Source organism: Arvicola amphibius, chromosome 9 (assembly GCF_903992535.2).
Source record: "Arvicola amphibius chromosome 9, mArvAmp1.2, whole genome shotgun sequence".
Taxonomy (NCBI): domain Eukaryota; kingdom Metazoa; phylum Chordata; class Mammalia; order Rodentia; family Cricetidae; genus Arvicola; species Arvicola amphibius.
The window spans coordinates 36,761,237-36,785,850 of NC_052055.2; the positions used below are offsets into that span (position 1 = coordinate 36,761,237).

Genomic DNA, 24,614 nt, shown 5'->3' on the forward strand with positions numbered 1-24,614 from the left:
ACCTCTAACAAACCGTCCCTTTCCAACTCCCATGTTTATCCACCTCCCCCCCGAAAGAACCAATCATTGACAGATGTTCCTAGTGTCCCCTACTTCATACTGTTTGTGTACATGTCTGTCTGTTGTATATGCAGGAACTCGTCCAGAGTCCGAGCTAGGGCAGGTATTGATGGTAGCTCCTGACGTACAACATATTCTTTTCGGGTCCTATACCCTGGTTCCTATTGCTCTCCCTGCTTGGTAATGCACTTCATCTGACTACTCCTTCCTCCGTGCTCAAGCATTAGCTTCTTTAACACTCCCTCTGCCTCAGTCTCTGTGTGGTGTCTGTCTGAGTCGGGGTTTCTATTGCTGTTGGGACAAAAATACCACAAGGAAGAAAGGGTTCATTTCCCTTACACTTCCAGGAAACAATTCATTACTGAGGGAAGTCAGAGCAGGAACCTGGAGGCAGGAGTTGATGCACAGGCCATGGACGAGTGGTGCTTCCTGGCTTATCTTTAAGACCTGCTCAGTCTGCTTTCTTGTAGAACCCAGGACCAACCAGCCCAGGGTGGTCCCACCCACAATAGGAAGAGCTTTCCCACATCAATAATTAAGAACATGTCCCATAAGCTATCTTACTGAGGCATTTTCTCAACTGAAGTTTTCTTTTCAGATGATTCTATCTTGTGTCAAGGTAACATAAAAACTAGCCAGTTCCTCTATGTTCCTAACCAACCTGTCCAGACGTACTTAATAGCTACTATTCATTGTAGCTATTCATTCATTCATTGTAGCTTTCTCCATGCCAAGAACTCTATTAAGCAGAGCTGGATTAAAACCTATAGAGGCCAGCCAGGAATAGTGGTGCACACTTTAATTACAGCACTAGAGACGCAGAGGCAGAAAACAACAACTCAGTCTGCTGGGGCTAGCCTAGTCTACATAGTGAGTTCTAAAACAATCACGGTTATGCAGAGAGATCCAGTGGTGCAGGACAATTCTGTATTTTGTCAATTATGTTGTAAATAAATGCTAATTGGCCAGTAGCCAGGCAGGAAGTATAGGCGGGACAACCAGACAGGAATTAGAGGTGGGGCAATGAGAACAGGAGTATTCTGGGAAGAAGGAAGCTCTTTCTGCAGTCCTGTCCAGACACAGAAGAGGGAAGATGTGACTTGCCCAGCTGAAAAAGGTACCGAGCCATGAGGCTAACACAGATAAGAATAATGGGTTAAGCCGGTTGGTGGTGGCGTACGCCTTTAATCCCAGCACTCGGGAGGCAGAGGCAGACGGGATCTCTGTGAGTTCGAGGCCAGCCTGGTCTACAAGAGCTAGTCCCAGGACAGGCTCCAAAGTGACAGAGAAACTCTGTCTGGAAAAACCAAAAAAAAAAAAAAATGGGTTAATATAAGTTATAAGAGTTAATAAGTAGCCTGAGCTAGTGGGCGAATCAGTTTATCATTAATATAGACACTCTGATTTTCCTTGGGACTTAACAAATGCAGGAACCGGGCAGGACAGAAACCCCAACAAGCAGGCCCTCCTGTTACAAACCAGTCTCAAAAACAAACAAAAACCCAAAACCCAAAACCAAAATGCAAAGACAGGCAAAAACCAGGGCATACATTTCATATAAAAGGATGCCACAGTAAACTGGGCAGTAGGTAGAATTTTACTTAATACTCTTGTATCTTTTTTCTTTTGTGTATGTAGTGTCTGCATGTGTATGTCAGGTGTATGTGTATGACATGTGTCTATGTCAATGCCAAGTATTTCTCTCGATTGCTATTCATTTTTTTTTAAGATTTGTTTAAGTACATGGGTATTTCTGCCTGTATGTACATCTGTGTATCATGTATGTATAGTGCTTTTGAGGCCAGCAGAGGGTATCAGATCCCCTGGTACAGGAGTTAAATGGTTCCACATCACCATGTGCGTACTGGGAATTGAACCCAGGTCCTCTGAGAAAGCAGCCAGTGCTCTTAACCACTGAGAAACGGCTCCACTCATCTCCCTTTTCTTTCTGAGACAGATTCTCTCAGTAAACCTAGAGCTCACCAATTCAGTAAGACTAGTTGGGCAGCAAACCCCAGAGGCCCTCCTATCACCCAGCACTGGCATCGTAGGTGTACAGTTTGCCTGACTTTTATGTGGATGCTGTGGACCTGGCTTGTACAGAAAACACTAAACTGCCCAAGCAATCTTTCCAGTCTCACCTATGATACAGCTAATGTAACAGGCACATGCCGTGGGACAATGGTCTGTACCTTGTCAATTGTATTTTAATAAAATGCTGATTGGCCAGTAGCCAGGCAGGAAGTATAGGCGGGGATGACCAGGAAGGAAGTAGAGGCAGGGCAACGAGAACAGGAGAATTCTGGGAAGAGGGAAGTTTCAGTCTGCAGTTGTCACCCAGCTGCATGATGTGACTGCCTGGCTGAAAAAGGTACCAAGCCACATGGCTAACACAGACAAGAATGAGCTAATTTTAAGATGTAAAAATCAGTTAATAAAAAGAGCCTAAGATACCAGGCCAATCAGTTCATGGTAAATGTAGACTTCTGTGTGTTTATTTGGGACTAAATGGATGTGGGACCTGGTGGGACAGAAAACCTCAGACAACAGGCACAGGTCCATAGTCCCAACACTGGGGAGGATAAGGAAGAGGATCAAGAGTTTGAAGCCATTTGGGGTTATGTAGTAAATTTGAGACCAGCTTAGGCTACATTAATCTTGTTTCAAAAAATAAAGCCGGGCGGTGGTGGCACATGCCTTTAATCCCAGCACTCGGGAGGCAGAGGCAGGCGGATCTCTGAGTTCGAGGCCAGCCTGGTCTACAAGAGCTAGCTCTAGGACAGGCTCTAGAAACTACAGGGAAACCCTGTCTCGAAAGGAGAGATGGCTCAGAGGTTAAGAGCATTGCCTGCTCTTCCAAAGGTCCTGAGTTCAACTCCCAGCAACCACATGGTGGCTCACAACCATCTGTAATGGGGTCTGGTGCCCTCTTCTGGCCTGCAGAAATACACACAGACAGAATATTGTATACATAATAAATAAATATTTAAAAAAAAAAAAAAAAGCAAAAAATAAAACTAGGACCCACATGGCATCTTGAAACCATCTGTAATCTTCAGTTCCAGGGGATCCAATGCCCTCTTGGGCCTCTGAGGACACCAAACATGCACATGGCACATAGATATACATGCAGGCAAAACACTCATACACATAAAATATTTTTGAAAAAAATTAAAAAAAATAGTAAATGTTTTAAAATATCAAAAGGTGAGGCAAAAGAAGTAGCCTTAGTCAGTAAAGCACTGGTCATGTAGGAGTGAGACCTGTGTGTGAATTCCCAGAACCTGTATAACACCACACACAACAGGACCTCTCTGTCATCCCACCACTTTCCTAATGCCTCCTGAAACTGACTGTTCTTATCACCAATGCTAATAAGGAGCCAATATTTCCTGCCACCAACATTACTGCAAATCTCTCTGGCAGGACCTCCACCTCCAGTCTTGTCTCCTCCTCTGTCCACTGTCTTATAACTTCATGGTCTTTTTTTAAAATGGACCCAATCATGTCCTTCCACTCTTTAACCCTTTCACTTCCTTTCACAGAAAACTCATCACTGGGGGTGGTGGCACACACCTTCAGTTCCCAGTGTCAGTGAGGCCAGCCTGGTCTACAAAGAGAGTTTCAGGGCAACCAGGGCTATGCAAAGACCTGTCTTTTAAAAAAAAGGGAGGGCTGGAGAGATGGTTCAGAGGTTAAGAGCATTGCCTGCTCTTCCAAAGGTCCTGAGTTCAATTTCCAGCAACCACATGGTGGCTCACAACCATCTGTAATGGGGTCTGGTGCCCTCTTCTGGCCTGAAGGCATAGACACAGACAGAATATTGTATACATAATAAATAATTATTTTAAAAAAAGGCCTAAATTTGTTAACTTGACTTATAGTGGATGACTGACGGCCCTGCGGCCTACCTCTCACTGGCTCTCAACACGCACTGGAGCATCTGCCGCAGTATTATTTTCCTAGATATTCCAACCTGCTTGCTTCCTCTCAGAGCATGGTGTTTAATGAAGCCTGGATATAGTGGTCACTGGTGCTAACCTTCTAGAACTAGTCCTCCCCCTAACCCCAATGACCCTTGTTGAGAACATGTTTATCATTCCACCACCTTTTTTTTTTCTTTTTGGTTTCTCGAGACAGGGTTAATCTGTAGCTTTGGAGCCTGTCTTGTAGACAGGCTGGCCTCAAGCTCACTCTGCCTCCTGAGTGCCGGGATTAAAAGCACGCACCACCACTGCCCAGCTTATTCCACCACGTAAGTCCCTGAGTGTGACGTCTCGACAACCACCAGTGTGAGCAGCAGAGCAAAGCACTTCTTTATTCACTTCCGCTCCAGCTCTGGCTCCTGCAGGTTTGCTACTGGGGCCACTGTCCCTCCCTTAAGTCAACATTTCCTCTGTGACCAGAGATAGAATGTTCTTTTAGGCCAGAGAGGTGTGGCAGCATAATATAGAGCACACACTGGGCAAACACAAACCAGGCAAGGAGGAGCCACCCCTAGAGCAGATGCCAAGGAACAGGCTGCCCCTTCCTGTTCAGCAGCCAAGAGAAATGCAGCCCTCCTCAGGCTCACAACCATCATCTCTCTGAGGCCTCCAGTCCCTCCACGGATCACTCCTCTCATATATACAGCTTGGCAGTATCCCGCTTCCCGCTGCCTACGAGGAAAGCCAAAGCAAGGCATCTGCATAGCCCATCTATTCCACCACCAAGGGAGTGAAAATGAAATGTGTTAGCTAACTGAAGTTCAACATTCCGGGAGCCCCAAAAAACAGCTGGAGGTTTTGAGGAAAATAAAGTTACTTGAGAACCAACTAGAGAAAAAATCCACTGAAAAATCTTTTCTTAAATGTATAGGAGCATAGGGAGCCTGGTAATACAGCTCATAGGTGGAATGCTTGCTTAAAATGCAGGAAGCCCTGGGTTTGATCCCCGACATCACATGGAAGCTGTGTGGTGGTGTAAATGGTAACCAGTACTCTAGACGTGGAGGCAGAAGGATCAGAAATTCAAAGTCATCTTTGGCTGCATTCTAGGCCAGCCTGGGATGGGTGGAGACACACACACACTCTCCTTTCTAAAACAGATGAGAATAAATGAAAAATGCAAGTTGGGGCTGGAGGAGTAAATCAGTCATTAGGGTGTGCTGCACAACCGTAAGGACCTGAGTTTGGACTCCCAGAACCCACACAGAAAGCTAGGCATGGCAGTGTTCATCTTATTATTACTATTTTGCAAGACTGCTGTTGATAATATCCTAGGCTTTTTGTGATAATTCTTTATATGCCAGTCTTGGTGGGTGTGATATAAGCAATCAGGTTGATATCTGGGAACAGTGCATTGGAAACAGTGCTCACCAAGCGCACATGAACCCTGGACTCCACCTTCAGCACTGAAGGATAAATAAGAACAATCAGGCCCATATACTTAAATATCACATTGTAGGAATAACATCATTTTATTGAAGTAATCCTAACTATTGAATGAATGTTCCTTAGCTAGTCCCATGTATATTCCTCAGTTCATGCACCTACTGAACAAAGCCAAGGAGCAATCCACATAAGATTTATCTTCACTGTGGTTTTAAGCTTCATCATGCATCTCTGACTGACTTTTGCTTTGTTTCTGTTCTTTGAGATAGTGTCACCCTGTGCAGCCCAGGCTGTCCTGGAATTCATTCTGTAGCCAACCTAACTGGAACTTGTGGTAACCCTCCTACCTCAGCCTCCTAAGTGCTGAGATTACATGTTTGAGGCATATGCCAGGCATCTCACTAACTTTATATCATATTTCCCTCAGTGTTAATTCAAACTCCCCACAATTCTGGTGACCCCTGGGGATGGTCACAGCCTAAGAAGAGTTGAGGTCAAAATTACAGTTGGGCTGACAGTGTAGCCCCATGATGGTGGCATGCTGGGCAAGCACAAGGCCCTGGGTCCATCTATAGCACTGCAAAAGCAAAATAAAGGGGGGGGGGCTGGAGATATGGCTCAGTGGTTGTGCTGGCTGATTTTACGACAACTTCTATAAGAAAGCAGGCTGAGCAAGCAAGTAAGTGGCACCCCTCCATGGCCTCTGCTTCAGTTACTGCCTTCGGGTTCCTGCCCTGCTGAGTTCCTGTCCTGGCTTCCTTCCATGATGTAGAAGTGTAAGAGAAATAAACCCTTTCCTCCCCAAGTTGCATTGGTCATGGTGTTCATCACAGCAATGGTAACCCTAGGACAGTGGTTAGGAGCACTTGGTGCTCTTTTTTTAAAAAATATTTATTTATTTATTATGTATATAATATCCTATGTACATGTATGCCTGCAGGTCAGAAGAGGGCAACAGACCTCATTACAGATGGTTGGGAGCCACCATGTGGTTGCTGGGAATTGAACTTAGGACCTTTGGAAGAGCAGGCAATGCTTTTAACCGCTGAGACATCTCTCCAGCCCCGCACTTGGTGCTCTTGCAGAGGACTCAGGTTTGATTCTCAGCACCCACATGGTCACTCACAACCAATCATAACTCAGCTTCCGAGGGATCCGACACCCTCTCCTGACCTCCAGGGGCTCCTGCATGCACAGGATACACATAAACTCTACACAGGCATACACACACACACAAACTCTACACAGACACACATATACACATAAACGCTACACAGACACACATACACACATAAACTCTACATAGGCACACATGTACACGTAAACTCTACACAGGCACACATGTACATGTAAACTACACAGGCACACATGTACACGTAAACTCTACACAGGCACACATGTACACATAAACTCTACACAGGCACACATGTACATGTAAACTCTACACAGGCACACATATGCATAAAAACAAATGCACCTTTAAGCCTGCTGTGCATTCTGCTTTTCACTGATTTTCTCCCTTCTCTCTTTTAAGCTCCCACTTGAGGATGATGGATTCTCCCTTTACATGTTAACTCTTCCACCCATAGGAGCCTTTCAGCCCAGTTCCTTTGTGGTATCTTACTCCTGAGCACCTTCTGGCTATTCTCCTCCACTACCTTTAAGTCAGTGCATACACTCAGATCTTCTGAATCCTTAAATTAGAACAACCAAACCAATGTGACTGAGTCCCTCGGCATTTTCTTTATCTGCTTTACTGACATTTTACATTGTTAAAGCACTTGTCAATGAACTCACTACTTTAAACTTCGTGACTTAGCTTGCTCGTCTTAACAACTAGGCTCTGGGGTCTCATTGCTTTCCTAGTCATCCCATAGACGGACTCTTTCTGTGGCCTAACTCCTCACCCTGTAGCGCTGGGCTCACAAACCTAATCCAGGTTTTTTAATTTTTTTTCCCTGTAACTCTGAGATATTTAACATATCAGTTTTTCTTCTCTAGTTAGCTGTTTTGCTATCAGCTCTTCCACTGCCTCATTTCCCATCAGTCATGTTCTTGTTTTAAAAATCCACTGTTTGGGATCCATTCTCCTTCCAAAGTGGGATTTAAAGGGACTGGAAAGATGACTTAGCAGTTAAAAGCACTGGCTGCTCTTACACAGTTCAAAACTGTCTGTAACTGCAGTTCCAAGGATACAATACCTTTTTCTGTCCTCCGCACCAAGCACACATGTAGTACACAGACATACATTCAGACAAAGCACTCATACATACAAAATAACTAAAACTTACAAAGTAGGATTCAGGGTCAGAGAGATGGCTCAGTGGGTAAGGGCACTTGCTGGCAACCCTAAGGATCTTGAGTTTAATTCTCAGGAACTACTTGGTGGAAGGAGAGAACGGATTCCTGCAAGTTGTCCTCTAACCGCTACACGTGTGTATGTGCACATACAAACAAAACAAGCAAATAATTGGTTTTATTTAAGTTGAGCATGGTAACACACACCTTTTTTGTTTTGTTGTTGTTGTTTTTCTTTTCTTTTGTTTCTTGAGACAGGGTCTCTCTATGTCTTGGCTGTCCTGGAACTCACTATATAGACCAGGCAGACCTCAAATCATGGAGATCCACCTGTCCCTGCCCTACTGAGTGTTGGGAATCCACCATGCCCATCAGTAACAAATACCTTTAATCCCAGCATTTAGAAGGCAGAGGCAGGGGGATTGGTCAGGGCTACATAGTGAGACTCTGCTGGGAGGGAGGGAGGGAGGGAGAGAGGGAGGGAGGCAAGGAGGGAGGGAGGGAGGCAAGGAGGGAGGGAGGGAGGCAGACTTAGCCATCACTCAAGCCATGGGCCACACTGCTATTCCCAACTTTCCATTGGAGATCTCACACACATCTATTTTTATCCCATCTCCAGATAATTCTTTTTTTATTATCCTATTTTCTTCTCAGATATTTAGGTTTCAAGGTTTAAGGTAATTTTAAAGTCGTATGTTTCTTTTACTCCCACACTGAATTATCTGGAAAGTCTACTAATTTTGTCTCTAGACCTTTAGCTTCCATTGCCTTAGTTCACGCTCTCACTGCCTCTTTTCTGGTCCACTGTAGATATCTCCTAACAGGTTTCTGTGCCTCCAGACTGTCTTCTACTCAAACACAACAGATTAGTCTGGCTGGCAGCCACAATCCTGCAATCCCAGTTCCTTCAGGAATCAGGAAGAGGAAGATAATACTTTCAAGGCCCGCCTGGGCTACAGAGCAAGTTTAAGTTTAAGGCCAGTTTGAACTACTTAACAATAATTTTTTTTTAAAAAAAAAAAAAAAGGAGCTTGAGAAAGTGCTCAATGGTAAACCACTTTCCCAGCAAACAAGACATCAAGTTCCATCCCCCAGTATGGGGGACTAGAGAAGGAGGCCCTAGAAACAGACTAACATCCCAAGTAGCACAGCTGATTACATACACATGCTTCCAACCTACTTCAGCCAGAGGTCCAGTTCAGGATGCTCAATCCCTTCTCTGCCTTATGTTTAACGTTTATTTATACGTATATATATATACTTGTGTCTATGTAAGTGTATACCATGTGTATATGGGTATCCTAGAAGCCAGAAAAGGGTGTCAGAGCCCTGGAGCTGGACTTAACAGGCAAGTGCTGGTAACCAAACTCAGGTCCTCTGGAAAAACAAAAATGCTCTTAATTGCTGAGTCATCTCTCTAGTCCCTCAGTCTTACTTTTTGAGGCAGGGCCTATCACTGAAGCTTAGCTTTTAGATAAACTGGCTGGCTGGCCAGCAAGGCCCTGGGATCTGCCTGTCTCTGCTTCTCAAATGCTGGGGCCACAGATGTTGTCTTTAAGTTTTAACTAAGAGACACCATAATCACGGCAACTTTTATGAAGGAAGACATTCAACTGGGGCTGGCTTACGGTTCAGAAGTTTAGTCCATTATTGCCATGGTGGGAAGCATGGCAGCATGCAGGCAGACATGGAGCTGGAGAGAGAGCTGAGAGTTCTACATCACGACCAGCAGATAGCAGGAAGCGACAGTGAATGACACCTTAGCCAGGTCTGAGCTTCCAAGACCTCAAAGCCCACCCCCTAGTGACACTCCCACAAGACCAGACCTCCTAATCGTGCCACTCCCTATGGGCCTATGGGGGCCATTTTTGTTCAAACCACCACAGTTGTGTACCATCAGAACACTGGGGATCCCAACTCTGCACTACATACTTGTGCAGCAAGCACTTCACCCAGAGAACCAAGCTCAACCCACCCACCCCCATTACTTATCTTGTGCACAGTCAACACGGAAGTCAGAGGACAACTTGTAGAAATTGGCTCTCCCTTCTACCTTGGAGGCATGTACCTTTACTCACTGAGCCATTCCTCTACCCCTGTAATCCACTTTTGTATTTTTTTAATTTCTTTTTGTTTGTTTTGAGACAGGGTTTCTCTGTGTAGCTTTGGAGCCTGTCCTGGAACTAGCTCTACAGACCAAGCTGGCCTTGAAGTCAGAGAGATCTGCCTGCCTCTGCCTCCTGAGTACTGGATGTAAAGGCATGAGCCACAATCAGCCTGGCTTTAATATTTAAAAAAAAAATCTTATTTGCTGGGTGATGGTGATGCAGATCTTTAATTCCAGTGCTTGAAAAGCAGAGGCTGGTGGATCTCTGAGTTTGAGGCCAGTCTGGTCTACAGAGTTATTTTCAGGACAGCCAGGGTTTCTCTCATTTCTCTCTTACACATACACACTCTCAAAAAACAAAAACAAAAAAGATTAATTTTATGTGTATGAGGACTTTGCCTGTATATACAGCTGTGCCGTATAGAATGTGTGGGCCTGGTGCCCAAGGAGTTCTGAAGAGTGTCATATCCCCAGTGGTTACAGTCTAGAGTTACAGACAGTTGTGAGCCATAATGTGAGTGCTGGGAATCAAACCCTGATCCTCTGTAAAAGCAAGAAGTCATCTAACCAAGGAGCTATCTCCAGCCCTGCCTAAATCAGCTCTGAACATGTATATCATGCTTCAGACAAGATAAGGCTGACTCAACATGCCTCTGTGCTTTTTTTTTTTTTAAACAAGAAGTTTATTTAAACAAGACGCTTGACTTGAAGGGAAAACTATCTAAGATCATTTTGTTCAAGAGTAATTTATCCCTACTTTAAAGACGGATTGCCCTACATGTAACAGCTACGTGCAAAAAAGTTATAAAATTGTCCTTGGTTTTACAATGATAAATGAAAAACATTAAAATTCTCCAATCGAACAAGGTATGCAAGGATTTTGTGATTGGGTTCTTTTGTTAAAACACTGAGAGCAAAATAACTTCCTGGAATATAAAGATAAGAGCTGAATGAGCATGCCACCAATGGAGCAGGGGGTATCTGCACAGAACCATACTTTCCCCCGACCACCTCCGTCTGTTGTCAATCAAAACAGAACACTGGCCATTTAGTTTCAAAAAGGAGGGGGAGAAAAGCGCAATGTGCTTGTGCACATACACCAGTTACTTTATGTACAATAAAGAATTGGGGACAGGGAAATGAAAGAATAGAAAAAACTATACTGTCAGGATGTGGTGGAACCAAATTGCGGCTTTCTAATTACGAACGTATTCTTGGTCTATAACAAAATTCTGGAGTAAAGTAGCAGGTTCCCTTTTTAGTAGACACCTCCTGTCTGCTGCTGGAACTCATCAATTGTATCTTCATCCTCCATTTCCAGCTGTGCAGGTGTGTCTGTTTCATTGATAGGCTGCCCATCAAACCGGAATCTGATCTGCCTCATTGACAAACCCTGTCGTTCACAATAGGCTTTCATTAGTTTACTAAGTGGTGTATGCCTCTTAATTTTAATCTGCACCACAGAGCCATCCTGCCCCGCCACCTTCAAATTAATACGGTCGTTGTTCTCGGTCTTGACTCCTTCCTTGGGTTTCTTGTCAGCCATGGCGAACGCCCGAGTCTCCTCAGCTGCCGCTTCACAAAAGAGGCACCAGGTCCGCACTGTGCTTTTTTCTTTATTGATTCTTCTGCTTAGAAGGCTGCCTTGCATTTCTACTTTTTTCCTATTTTCAGTTCTCAGCTCTGAAATGCCACTTCTATGATGCTTGTCCTACTCCTTTCACTCACATAATACCACACACACCAGTCACTTAGCTGTGTATCTTACCTTTCCCAACAGACTGAAGCTTTGTTAGGACTTAAATTCGGGGCTTCCCAGCTGCCTGTGCTATGAGCACTTAGTCACCTACTGTATGAAGCATCTACATGTATATACATTCTTTAGTATTCTGAAGAAGATTTGATAAAAATAAATCTGTATTTACTTTATTTAAACGTGTGCAAAACAATCTCTCAAAACCTCCATTTTCCTCTTGTTGTTGTTTGAGACAGGGTCTCACTATGTAACTCTAGAACTCACTATGTAGACCAGGCTGGCCTCAACCTCACAGAGATCCACCTGCCTCTGCCTCCTGAGTGCTGGGATAAAAGGCATGTACCAATCACAGCGAAATCAGGACAGAAAAGTACCTGCAGAGTAAGTGAAAACATACCACCTCTAGCACCATGCCCAAGACCCTGGCTTTAATCCTAAACACCAGAACAAAATCTCTACTGCATATCTGGCATGGAAATCCTATTTTCTTTTTTTGATTTTTTGAGACAGGGTTTCTCTGTATACCCTTGGCTGGCCTGGAACTCCGAGATCTTCCCGCCTCTGCCTACAAGTGCTGGGATTAAAGGCCCATGTCACCTTTCTTTTTTTTGTTTTTGTTTGTTCTTTTTTTTTTTTTTTTTTTTTGAGACAGGGTTCTTCTGTGTAGCCTTGACTATCCTGGAACTAGCTCTGGAGATGAGGCCTGACTCAGCTTCCCAAGTGCTGACTTAATTAAAAGTGTGCACCACCACCCAGTGGAAACCCTATTTTCTAAAGATGGACTGATACATTATAATCTATCCCATATCCTCTTAACATGTAACAATGACACTCCTCCTCACTGAGTGGTGGAGTTTTTATGGCCCCTCCTCTTGACATGAAGCAAACTTCAGAGACGATATCAACCCAAGGAATACCATAGACTAACACTATGTAGCACCCAAGGTTTTGTTATAAAAATGCCATGAGATCTTATAGTACATCTATCACACACTGTGATTTATAGGTAAGGTTACATGGGAAGAACACATGAGGACTTTGTTTTTAAGGAGGGGGAGGTGAGACAGTCTCAAACTGCTAGAAAAGATTGCTAAGAGGTTAGCACACTGCTGGAGAACCTACGTTTGATCCCCTGCACCCACATGGTGACTCACATCTGTAAGTCCAGTTCCACAGGATCCAATGCCCTCTCTGGCTTCTCATGCACATGGTACATAAACACACAATCACATAAAACACTCATACATATAAAATACATTTTTTAATTTTAAAAGAACTATTTTTCAAAAAATTAAAAAAAAATGAGCACTGGTGGTTCTTTCCAGAGGACCTGGGTTCAATTCCCATCACCTACAAAGAGGCTCACAACTGCCTGTATGTTACTCCAATTCTAGATGTGATGCCCTCTTCTGGCCACTGACGATATCAAGCTAACACGTGGTACACAGGCATACATGTAGACAAAACACCCAAACACATTAAAATAAAAATAATTTTAAAAATTTTTTAAAAGGTTCACACTGTAGCCAGGGTGGCCTCAAATTCACAGCAATCCTGCCTCAGTTTCCCTAGTACAGTGATGGCAATACACATGTGAGCTGCCACAGTCTGCCAATGAAGAACCTGGAAAAGGCAGACACTGAAACAAAATTTTTCTTCCGGTTTCTCAAGGCAGGGTTTTTCTGTGAACAGAGCCCTAACTGTCCTGGAACTCACTCTATAGACCAGTTTAGCCTTCAATTCAGAGAGCCGCCTGCCTCTGCCTCCCCGGTGCTGGGATTAAAGGTGTGCACAACCATGCCAGGCTGAAAAAACATTTGTTGACTTAATAAGTGAAGATACATGAATGAATGAGACCCCAAAAAATGGTAAACAGAAAAGGGAGCTTAGTACAAATCACAGTGGATGAGTTTTACATATGTAAATACACAGCAGAAGTCACTCTGCTCAGGAAAACCAGGCAAAACATCTTGGGAGAAGAGCAAGAGTTTGCCACCAAAGAGAAAAACAAGATAGATCCAGGCGTGGTGGCACATGTCTGTAATCACAGCAACACTCAGGAGGCTGAGGCAGGACGGATTGCTATAGGGATAGGGGAGGGGGCGACACACCACACGATTCTGTGGAGGTAAAAGGACAGCCCTGTAGAGTCAGTTCTCGCCTTCCACCTTTCCATGGAAGCAGGCTCAGGTCTTCAGGCTTGCTTGCACCTGCTGAGCCATCTTACGGGTCCTATAGAGCAATTCCGAGGTCAGCCAGAACTACAGACAAGACTGTCTCAAAAAGGAGAAGGGAGAAAAAGAAAAAGAGAAGGGATGAAAGCAATGCTGGACTTTAACCTCATTCTCAAGTCACACAAGCTAAGAGTATTTACCAATGGTACGCAAACATAAGAAATGGAAAATGACCTGCTGTTTCCTGTCTTTAGGATGTCAGCTAGAAGGCCCATCTTATTTTGTTAAGGGGTGGGGTGAAGAAATCCTTCTTTGAGTCCTAATTGCAAATCATGCCTTTTCTAAGATTTTTACTGAGACTGGATCTCCCCTATGTTGCCCAGGCTCATCTGGAAATTTCTGAGTTCAAGCAATGCCCCTGTGGTAGCTGGGAATACAAGCATGGGCCATCTCCTGTTTTAAGAATGAAGACTTTTGATAATTAGTGCTTTCAATTTCAGTTTTCATGTTACTCTTGTTGAGAATCTATCCAATGAAAGCTAATTAGTGAGTCAAAGGAAGCTAATCTTCTAAAACACACATTGTTAGAGAAAACCACAAATATAAGGCTGGGCTCAGGGATGGCATACATCTGTGGTCCTAGTCCTCAGGAGGCAAAAGCAGGAAGATGCGGTGAACAATGCCTGTCTGCGCTCTATGCACTACCATACAGTTCACGAGCTTCGGGCAAGGGGCTAGAGGTTGAAACACACACAAAGACACACAGACAGAGACAGGGAGACAGAGACACAGACCTCTAGTCACAGATAAGCCCTTAATTCAATAGCACCATGGAGGCTTATATACCCAACAGTCAGGTGGGCCAACAGCTGAAAACCTTATCCTCTGATCCTCAAGGCAACACATGCTCGTGAAGCAGAGCTGGTAAACAACTTTGACACAGCTTTTAGTAACTCAAATCAGAAGGAAAGTAAAGATCTCTAGCAGGGAAGAGCAGCTGGAGGCCAGGACTCCAAATGGTCCCAACAGGAAGATTCTGAATTCAAGGCCAGCCTGGGCTCTATGACAAGACCCCATCTAAAGCAGCAACACAATACACATAAATACCGTCAGTCACAATGATTTCTGCACCTGGGAGGTAAAGGCTGGAAGATCAGGAGTTCAAGGCTACTCTTAGCTAAATAGTTATTCTGCGGCCAACCTGGGCTACAGGAGTCCCTTCTCAAACAAAACCTCACAAATACAAAATATATAGCACAGGTGATTTAAAATGCAGGAAATGTACAGCTGGGTGCGGGGCACACACCTTGAATCCCAGCACTCAAGAAGCAGAGATAGTGGATGCCTGTGAATTTGAAGCCAGCATAGTCTACATACCAGTTCCGGGGCAGCTAGAGTTACACGGAGACCCTGTCTCCTAAAGGGGGGACGACTACAAATATGAATACAACTAGAAGAGACACACAGTGTTACAAGATCATAGCTAACTGTGCCTACTGAAAAGAGGCTAATGTCTCATTTGTAGAAGGTGATCACAAGGCAATGAGACTACATTTTCAAAAGAGGAGTAATTTATTATATAATGTAATATTAAAAACCCAGTGCTGTCAAAACAGCTGATAAGCCGCACAGAAAACTTAGCCTCATTACTTTGTCACAATCTACTACTACGAGCATTCATCTCTACCACGCTGAGCTCAATAATCCCATAAGGCATTCAGCCTCCAAGTTATCACCCTAGGGAGAGAGGCGAGGTGGTGAACAAGACAAAGGCCCTACTCTTCAAGAGCTCATACTGAGAGCTGGTAGTACAAAGACAGGCTTGTGGTTCAGCTCCTAATCCGTCAGACTCCAAAGCCTGCACTTTATCTTTCAACCATATCACTTCTCATGGGGGAGGGGGTGATGCCTCCCTGGAAGAAAAAGCCACACACAGGGGAAAATACCACTTCCAAAGCAAGGGAAGGTTTCTCTGTCAGTGGTCTAGCATCTCTCCCCGGTTGCCAAGACTAAAGACGTCGGTGGAAGCATTTACAAAAGATACTGACAGTTTCCAACCTTTTTCTTCTTAGTCCCTAAGCCCCAGGCAAAATTTACAGACGGAGAGATGCACAGTAGATATTCGATACAAGGCTGAATGAGGTTCAGGACGGTAGAAACCAGACTGTAACACACTAAGGAGTAAATGAGGGATAGGATCTGCCCTCCATTTTTTGAGACAAATTTCATATATCCCAGGCTGACTTGAACTATCTGTGTAGCTGAGGATGACTTAAAACTCTTGATCCCCCTGCTTCCACTGGGATTACAGAGAGGTACCACATCCAAGCACTTGATGCTTAAGATCAAACCCAGGGCTTCATGCGTGTTAGACAACAAATCTACAAATTGAGCTACATCCCCAGGCCCAGAATCTGCTTCTTTTTTGTTTTTTTAAAGACTTATTTATTAAGAGGCCACCAGATCTCATTACAGATGGTTGTGAGCCACCACGTGGTTGCTGGGAATTGAACTCAGGACCTCTGGAAGAGCAGCCAGTGTTCTTTACCTCTGAGCCACCTCCCTAGCCCCAGAATCTGCTTTTTAATAACAAATAATAGAAAGAAAAATGGGCCAGATGTGCTGGCACACACCTTTAATCCCAGCACTCAGGAGGCAGAGGCAGGAGGATCTCTGAGTTCAAGGCCAGCCTGGGCTATAGAGTTTCAGGACAGCTAGAGCTGCATAAAAAGAGAGATCTTGTCTCCAAAAAATATAAAATAGAAACAAATAAAATGGGAGAAACTGAGTAATTTCTGGGGAAATATGACCACAGAAGTAATTTTTCATATAATAAGACTGAACTGGGAATATAACTCAGTGGTAGAGTTTGGCTACTATACAAGAGTCCCTAGGTTTAATTTCAAGTGTTACATTAAAAGGGAGGAGTGGGCTGGGCGTCCCAGCACTCAGGAGGCAGAGGCAGGCAGATCTCTGTGAGTTTGAAGCAAGCCTGGCCTACAAGAGCTAGTTCCAGGGAGAAACCTTGTCTGGAAAAATCGCAAAAAGAAAAAAAATAAAAAGGAGTGGAACCAAAAATAAGACTTAAACACACTAGCTTTTGTTATTGTCTTGCAGCGCTGGTACTGAACACAGTACATACATACACACCAGACCTTGCACATAGCAGGTAACTAATCCACATTCTCAATGCTTTGAATATAACTGTTGATCGGGAAATACAAAACACTGTGAAAAGAGCAGGAGTGCTGGGTATGGTGGGACACATCTGTAATCCCACACTTGGAAAGCGGAGGCAGGAAGATCTTGAGATCTAGGCTATTCAGCAAGCATTATGGGGGAGGGGGAGGAACTGGGGGTTTTAGAGCTAGAGAGTTGACTAGAAGTTGGCTTTGGCACAGCGTAAGAAAAATCACTTAACCTCTAGGCCTTATTTACACATATGTAAAATACAGTAACAGCTATCATTGACTGTGACAATTAGACAAAGGGGTAACTGCCTCCAACAGATTACTACCGCAAGTAGAAGCCACACTCCTGTGTTCTAACCTCTCCCAACTAACTGTCCTATCCGGATTTCCTGTCCAAGTTTGTGTTACAAGCAATGACAAACAGGATCTTTATTTCTGCGTACCACCCTTTGTGCTAGTCCCACTTCCTTATGGCAGTGTGAGCTCCTGAGTGGCTGCTGTGGAAAACTACTGCTCCCAGCTGAATGAGAGGCCATCTGGAGAGCAAGCCGATGTTAAGTGATGGCAAGTCACCGAATCTACGAGATTCTGGACCTCCGCCAAAATCTTCATTGGTAACGAAGAAGAGACAACGTGAAAACACACACACTTTTTTTTGTGACTCTAAGCCAGTAAGATGCAGCCACTCCAGGCATAGTGTGACCAAAGCAATGGTCTCCTGAGTCACTTTCTCAGAATTTCCCTCATTCCTCCGACATTCTATCCACCCCAGTTCATTCTCCTGTCAATGTGAAGAGTTCCCAAATTCACAAAGAAAGAAAGTGGGTGTGTTTTTATAGAGAGGCAACTTTTGTTCCAACCTTCTTTCTTTCTGCTAGGAACTAAACCAAAGGTCTCATCGAGGTAAACTAGGACTCTACTCAAGCCACATCCAGGACTCCCCACAGTCCCATCAAATTCATGTTTGTCCATGAGGCATATCCATCAACCCAAACACCTCCCTTCTCACACAGATCATACACATCTGTGGTTAAAAACGGAAAGAAGGTAGGGTGTGAGGCCAGGTGGTGGTGGTGCATGGCTTAAATCCCAACACTTGGGAAGTAGAGACAGGTGGATTTCCAAAGCTACAGAAAAACCCTATCTTGAAAAACCAAAAAGGAAGGAAGAAAAGAGAAAGAGAGGGAGGGGGAGAGAGAGGGAGAGAGAGAGAGAAGTTGGATGTGATGATACATGCTTGTAAACCCAACATCTAAGAGACAGAGGCAGGAAACTTAGCCTGGTCTACAAAAGAAAAGCTCCAGACTAGCTATCAACAAACAGCCGCAGCAATAATCAGGAGCTGGAGCCATAGCTCTGTGGTCAAGGGTGAAGACTCTCTAGCAGAGAACCTGAATTTGGTTCCTAGAACCCATGACAATCTCACAACTGACTATACCTTTAGCTCCAGCAGATCTACCGACTTTTGTAGGTACCTACCCTACATGCACTTGTGAATACACACGTGCCCTGGCAACACGCACATGCACAGACACTAAAATAATAAATCTTAAAAGTTTCAATCCAATCAAACAAAACAAAAAAAAATCAGGATGGGCTAAATGAAAAAGCTACATTAGGATCTGGGGGCAGCTCAGTAGTGAAGGGAGGCCCTGGGTTCCATAGCCATGACAAAGTAAGTAACAGCTATACTTGATCAGGAGTATCAAAATCTATAACAACAAAGCAAGGTAGCAACCTTTACTTTGAATGAACAGCAAACTGCTCATGGAAAACAGAAAGAAATGAATATGTCAGCCACAGATGACTAATGTGTACAGTTCAGAGAGACCTGAAAGCTAAGAGAAGGAATGAGGGGTAAAGAACTGGGAAATGAGCCGGGCGATGGTGGCGCACGCCTTTAATCCCAGCACTCGGGAGGCAGAGGCAGGCGGATCTCTGTGAGTTCAAGACCAGCCTGGTCTACAAGAGCTAGCTCCAGGACAGGCTCTAAAGCTGCAGAGAAACCCTGTCTCAAAAAACAAAACAAAACAAAACAAAAAAAAAAAAAACAAAAAAAAAAAACAAAACACACCAAACAAAGAACTGGGAAATGTGTGTCCCTTTTAAACTTAAGTCACCAGCATAGTCAGAAAAGCTACAAATAAAAAGACGAAACTGAATATTAGTCCCATTAAAAATCTGATTTTTCAGGGCTTGAGGGTGCACACCTTTAATCCCAGCATTTGGGAAGCAGAGCAGAGGCCAGCCTGGGCTACATAGGGAGCTGTCTCAAAAAACAAACTTGAATTTACCTAGAAAGATTTCTTTTAAGGGATTTAAAAAAAAAATTCTGGGTCATTTCTAAATATCCCACCAAACAACAAAACCAAACCCACCGAGACCCATCACAAGTTCCATACGTAGCATAAGACTGGAAGATTCGACACAATCTGTCACCGAAAAAGAAACTTTGAAGCATCTGCATTTCCCATTATTGCATTATTGCCATATTAAAGCAGCCGGATCCGCACCTCAATCTCAGAGTAATTTCCAGAATTCCAACCGGAAGCACACAAGGCGACCCTGCCTAAATGTTCGCCTCAGTTTCCCCGATGCTAACACCCGAGCGCGCTCGGACCGGCCTAGATGCTGAACCTGAGTCTTAAATGAAGACACCCAAGTTCGCTCTGGAAGAGTTGCCACCTGCCGAGACACCCGCAGCAGCCCCACGTCACAGGCAGGAGTCCACGCGTCAGGCGCAGTTTCTCCGAGTCGCCGGGCGGGCGCCGCCGGAGGGGGTGGGTCTGTCACGCGCGTCCCGGGTCGCCGTGGGAGCAGACGCCGCAGCAGCCCGCCGCCCCCGTCCGAGGCGGCACCCGCCGCTTCTCCCTCAGCCCCCCACCACTGCCTGCGGCCTCCACCCAAGGAACAGCAGAGCGTCCGCCTCGCGGGGAGACTCGCACCCCACTCACCTGTCTCGCGGCCACCTCAGCAGGACAGGCTCCAGGCTGGCTCCCAGTCAGCGTGCAGCGGCCCCTCTGCGCACGCGCGAACCGCAGAGCCGGAGGCCGCGGAGCTTGCTGGGGGCTGTAGTTCCTGGAGAGACTGAACCACTACATTCCAGGCCATCCTTTGGGGATGCCTCATGTGCCTGGTCCGTAGTGTGAGCAGCTGGGGGGTGGGAGGGAGCGTTGGAGCAGTCAGGATGGGGAGGCTGGGGTCGATGCACAAGGCCGGAGACTGGTCTTCTCTTCCAGGCTCACAGAACAAGTCTCCAGACCAGCTTAACCCAGTTTTCCATCAGTCAGGCCCTAGGGGAAGCACTAATTGGTTGAGGTTATGACCAAGAAGGGTGCAGTGTATGGAGCCTGAAGGCTTGCTTTTGAGTCACTATGTCAACATCTAAAGTACCCATGGGAACCCAGAACTTCAGGTTCCTGTGAGAACGCGATGTGTTGGGAAACATTTAAACACAGTACCAAAGAACAATCCAGAAAGATGGCAACTGTCACTGCTGGCAAGGAATCTATCTTGAAAATGCCCTTGCCTCATTTCAGAAAGGCTATCAACTGCTTCGACTACATTAAAGGTACATCTCTCTTAAATCTGAAAAGACACTTGGGCTAAGAGCTGTTTTCCAATGTCAACCCCTGTTCCTAGTGTTGGTTTGCAGCTGTGCCCCCGTGATGAAAGCAAAGACTACAAAACACAAGGCAGCCTCAGTCGTGACCCGGCTGTACAATATTTGGCTTACAATAAGCACTTTAGCGGGTTGTTCATGTCTCCCAAGCACAAGAATGCGCTGAACACAGAGTGAACGCTCTCATTCTATTTCTTGCAAGAATTCCTTCCCTGGGAGACAAGTTTCTACTCATTCTTTGTAAGGTCCCCATGACAGATTCAAGTACAATACCACTGAAGTTCAGCCCAGAGAGCCAATGAGTCTATTAGGCTTACTTACAGATCACAGGTGAGGATTTGCCTACAGGAGCATGGGTGGCCACAAGCAGCCATACTGCCGTCTTCACCAAAGCTGAGCAGATAGAGCCCCTCTCAACTTCCCAAACCTACACAATCAGACACATCCTGAGATCCTGAGGCCACGTGCAATTAGAATAGAACGGACCCAAATGGCTACGAGGAGCGGCTGTGATGTCAGGGGGAGAACGAGGAGCAGCTGTGATCTCAGGTGGGGAAGAACGAGGAGCGGCTGTGCTCTCAGGTAGGGGGGACTCTTTTTGTACCTCCTTCTATGAGGGATGCCAACAGCCCTACTGTGATGGCTGATAGCAAACAGACACAGCTGATGTCGTGGTGACAGAAGATGTTTTGCTCAGAGGACTGATGTGCAACACCATTTAGAGAGGATTGATCAGAATTATGAGAGATGCTAAGCGGCAAATTGGGATCTGCATTTATTCCCTAAGAAGTCCATTTGTCGTCTTAGCTGCAGCAGCCTTCTGATGGTGTGCGACCGTCCCCCAACACACACATTAAAAACTTACACATGTTTTTACTTTCTGTGTTAGTGTTTTACCTGTATGTTTGTATACCATGTGTATGCCTGGCACTTGGGGAGGTCAGAAAAAGGCATCAAATCCCTTGGGACTGGAGTTATGGTTTGTTCTGAATCACCACATGGTGCAGGAATTGAACCCCCGTCCTCTACAAGAGCATCAGGTGCTCTTAGTTGCTGAGCCATCTCTCCAGCCCCTCAGGTCTTTTGTTTGTTTTGTTTGTTAATTTTAGACAAGGTCTCTCGATGTAGCTTTGGTTGACCTGGAGCTCTCTATGTAGACCAATGTGGCTAAAATACTCAGAGATCTACTTGCCTGAGCCTTTCAAGTGTTGAGGGTAAAGGGGTGTGTCATCATGTCTGGCTTATGAAACGTTTATTTCAAAACGCGACAGTAAGAACTCTACAAATATGTCTAGTCAGATATCAGGAGGAAAACATGAAAACCGTTTAAAGCTCCTGGGACAGTGAGAGATCAGGGCAAGGCCCCACTCAGGCCTGAAAATGTCAAATATGTGGAGAATGGGGCCCAGTATATTGACGTAATTCAGGCAAGCTGCATGCGTGAGAAAACTAGCACCTGCCCCATGATGCAAAGTAAACAGGGGAAGCTGTGCCAGCCAAAACCAAAGAGGGACAGAGACTTCTCCAAATCAGAAAGTTGTTTTTGAAGCTGAGCAATGGTAGTGCATGCCAATAATCCCAGCACTTGCGAGGCAGAGGTAGGTCGATCTCTGTGAGTTCAAGACCAGCCTGGTCTACAGAGTGAGTTCCATACAGCCAGGGATGCACAGAGAAACCCTATCACAAAAAACAAACAAACAAACAAACAAACAAAAGCTGGGCATGAATGGCTTAAGCTTTTAGTTCCAGCACTTGGAAGGTAGAGGCAGGAGGATCTCTGAGTTCGAGGCCAGCCTGGTCTGCAGTTCCAGGACAATCAAGACTACACAGAGAAACTCTGTCTCAAAAACAAAGTCAGCCAAACAAAAAAGTAATACTTATTTCTCCTAAGCTATCACAAAATAAACGAAACCATTTGTTTGTATTGAGACAACTTATTGCAGCCCAGGCTGTTGTCGAATTCACGATCCTCCTGCCTCAGCACTCCCAAGTGCTGGGCTCACAAACCAAGCTAGAAAGGAACGTGCACTCCAATGTGTGTGTATGTATGTGCCCCTGCCCAGGTCTCATGTAGCCCAAGCTGGCCTCAAGCTCTATGTAGCCAAGGATGACCTTCATTTCTGATCCCCCATCCCATCTCCTCTATGCAGAGATGATTCATGAGTGTGTGTCGCTATGGTTTATAATTGAACATTTTTATTTTCTATTTTATGTGAATTGGTGTTTTGCCTGTAATTATGTCTGTGTAAGGGTGGCAAAAGCCCTGGAATTGGGGTTACAGACAGTTGTGAGTTGACATGTGGGTGCAGGGAATCAAACCCGGGTCCTGTGGAAGAGCAGCCAGTGCTCTCTGGCTGAGTCATCTCTCTAGCATTCAAAGTCTGTTATTCTCTTTTCATTCTTGGGGAGAAAGTGAGCAACTCATTTATCTGATGGGCTAAAGTCTCACCCAAACCTTGTTTGGACTTTTGCATTACATTTCAGAAGTGTTCATCTATACTCTTACAAACAGCACTCTCCTAATTACAACATTTTAAAGACAGCTGTCTTATTAAAATTTAAAACCCTGGGAGAGGTATTAGTCAGAAGTTCAAAAGCCCATTTTCCAGTGCCCTCAAGCCATGGGCAACGATGGGATGGAAACTGACAGTGCCCTTTGTGGGGCATCTCTTCCCCAAACTCACACTTGGTCTACTATTGGACATGAACTATATAGTCCCATGTGAAGATTACAAATGAGGAACTCACCGGGCAGTGGTGGCTCACACATTTAATCCCAGCACTCAGGAGACAGAGGCAGGTGGAGCTCTGTGAGTTCGAGGCCAGCCTGGTCTACAAAGCGAGGTCCAGGACAGGCTCCAGAGAAACTCTGTCTCGAACTCCCCCCCCCATAAAAAAAGAATGAGGGACTCTACAGTCTGCAGTAGGTCTTAAATTCTTATGTGACATTTTGTCCTACTAGATCTTCCAATGGCTTTGAAATTCTAGACAGACATGTAGCTCAGTTTTTCTTTCTTTTCTTTCTTTTTTTTAAAGAATTCACTTATTTTTATGTGCCTTGGTGTTTTGCCTGTGTAAGGGTGCCAGATTCCCTGGGACTGGAGTTACAGACAGTTGTGAGCTGCCATGTAGGTGCTGGGAATTGAACCCGGGTCTGCTAGAGGAGCAGCCAGTGCTCTTAACTGTTGAACCATCTCTCCAGCCCCAACAGCTCAGTTTCTGAAGGTAGGACTTTTATTTCCCAGTTACATATGCATTTATAATTTATTTAGTGTTTGTTTTAGAGGTCACGTACCGTGGCATGTCTGTGGAGGTTCGATGACAACTTGCCTGAGTCTTCCACCATGTGGGCTCTAAAAATTAAATCACATTGTCAAGCTTGGCAGCAAGCTCCTCTGTCCACAGAGCCATCTTACTGCCTCTTGTGTTTGGGGAAAGATTCTCACGTATCCCAGGCAGGCTTTGAACTCCTGACCCTCCTGCCCCCACTTCCCACGTGTTTGGATTATAGGTGTGCACCACTCTACCCAGCTAGAATTAGGACTTTCCATGAAGGAATTACCATGCACTCACCACTAAACCCCTTTCTTCAGAAAGCTGGCTTACCAGCTTTTAATCCCAGCCCTTGGCACTCAGGAAGAAGGGGCAGGGGGATCTCTGTGAGTTTGAAGCCTCAGACATCCAGAGCTACCAAGTGAGACGACAGTTTTGGTATTTTTTTTTGAAGTTGGCTTAGCAGAATTTCTCTGTGCATAGCACTTTACAGGGTGGTATGTTACACCAGACGCCCAGCAAAGAAACCAAATTCTAATTAGTGTCTATCGTCAGAACTAGCTGACCTTGCAAGGAAAAAAAGTGTCCATCCATTAGACTACATGTGCAGTAAAGGTCATCTCGTGTATGTAACATACGTGAAGTCCAGTATTTTAAATTATATGCTACAATGACTGCTGTGGAATCCTGTTTTTCACGCATAGCAGCCATTACCATCAGAGCATTACTATCAGAGCAGCTGTGGCTACCCATAAACCACA

General features: G+C 45.0%; 2 protein-coding genes across 10 annotated transcripts in view; both read right to left on the reverse strand.

Moving 5' to 3' along the window:
• Sgsm3 (small G protein signaling modulator 3) overlaps positions 1 to 19,988 on the reverse strand; it is a 37,889-nt gene extending 17,901 nt beyond the window's left edge. For 7 of the 8 annotated variants that reach the window (XM_038343404.1, XM_038343402.1, XM_038343399.1 and 4 more), the window contains exon 1: positions 19,913 to 19,988. The gene's annotated coding sequence lies outside the window, so the exon portion shown is untranslated. The remainder of the gene's footprint in view (positions 1 to 19,912) is intronic. The other variant, XM_038343401.1, reaches the window with a different exon arrangement.
• Positions 11,096 to 11,383, reverse strand: LOC119823411 (small ubiquitin-related modifier 2-like). 2 transcript variants are annotated; one of them, XM_038343408.1, is made up of 2 exons: positions 11,230 to 11,383; positions 11,096 to 11,172 (listed from the first exon to the last, which is right to left on the reverse strand). In XM_038343408.1, the coding sequence occupies exons 1-2, from the start codon at positions 11,381 to 11,383 to the stop codon at positions 11,096 to 11,098; spliced, it is 231 nt and encodes a 76-aa protein (XP_038199336.1). The 2 variants fall into 2 exon arrangements, with proteins under 2 accessions (XP_038199336.1, XP_041911714.1); XM_042055780.1 differs by having other exon boundaries at positions 11,096 to 11,383.
• Positions 19,989 to 24,614: the final 4,626 nt, after the last annotated feature.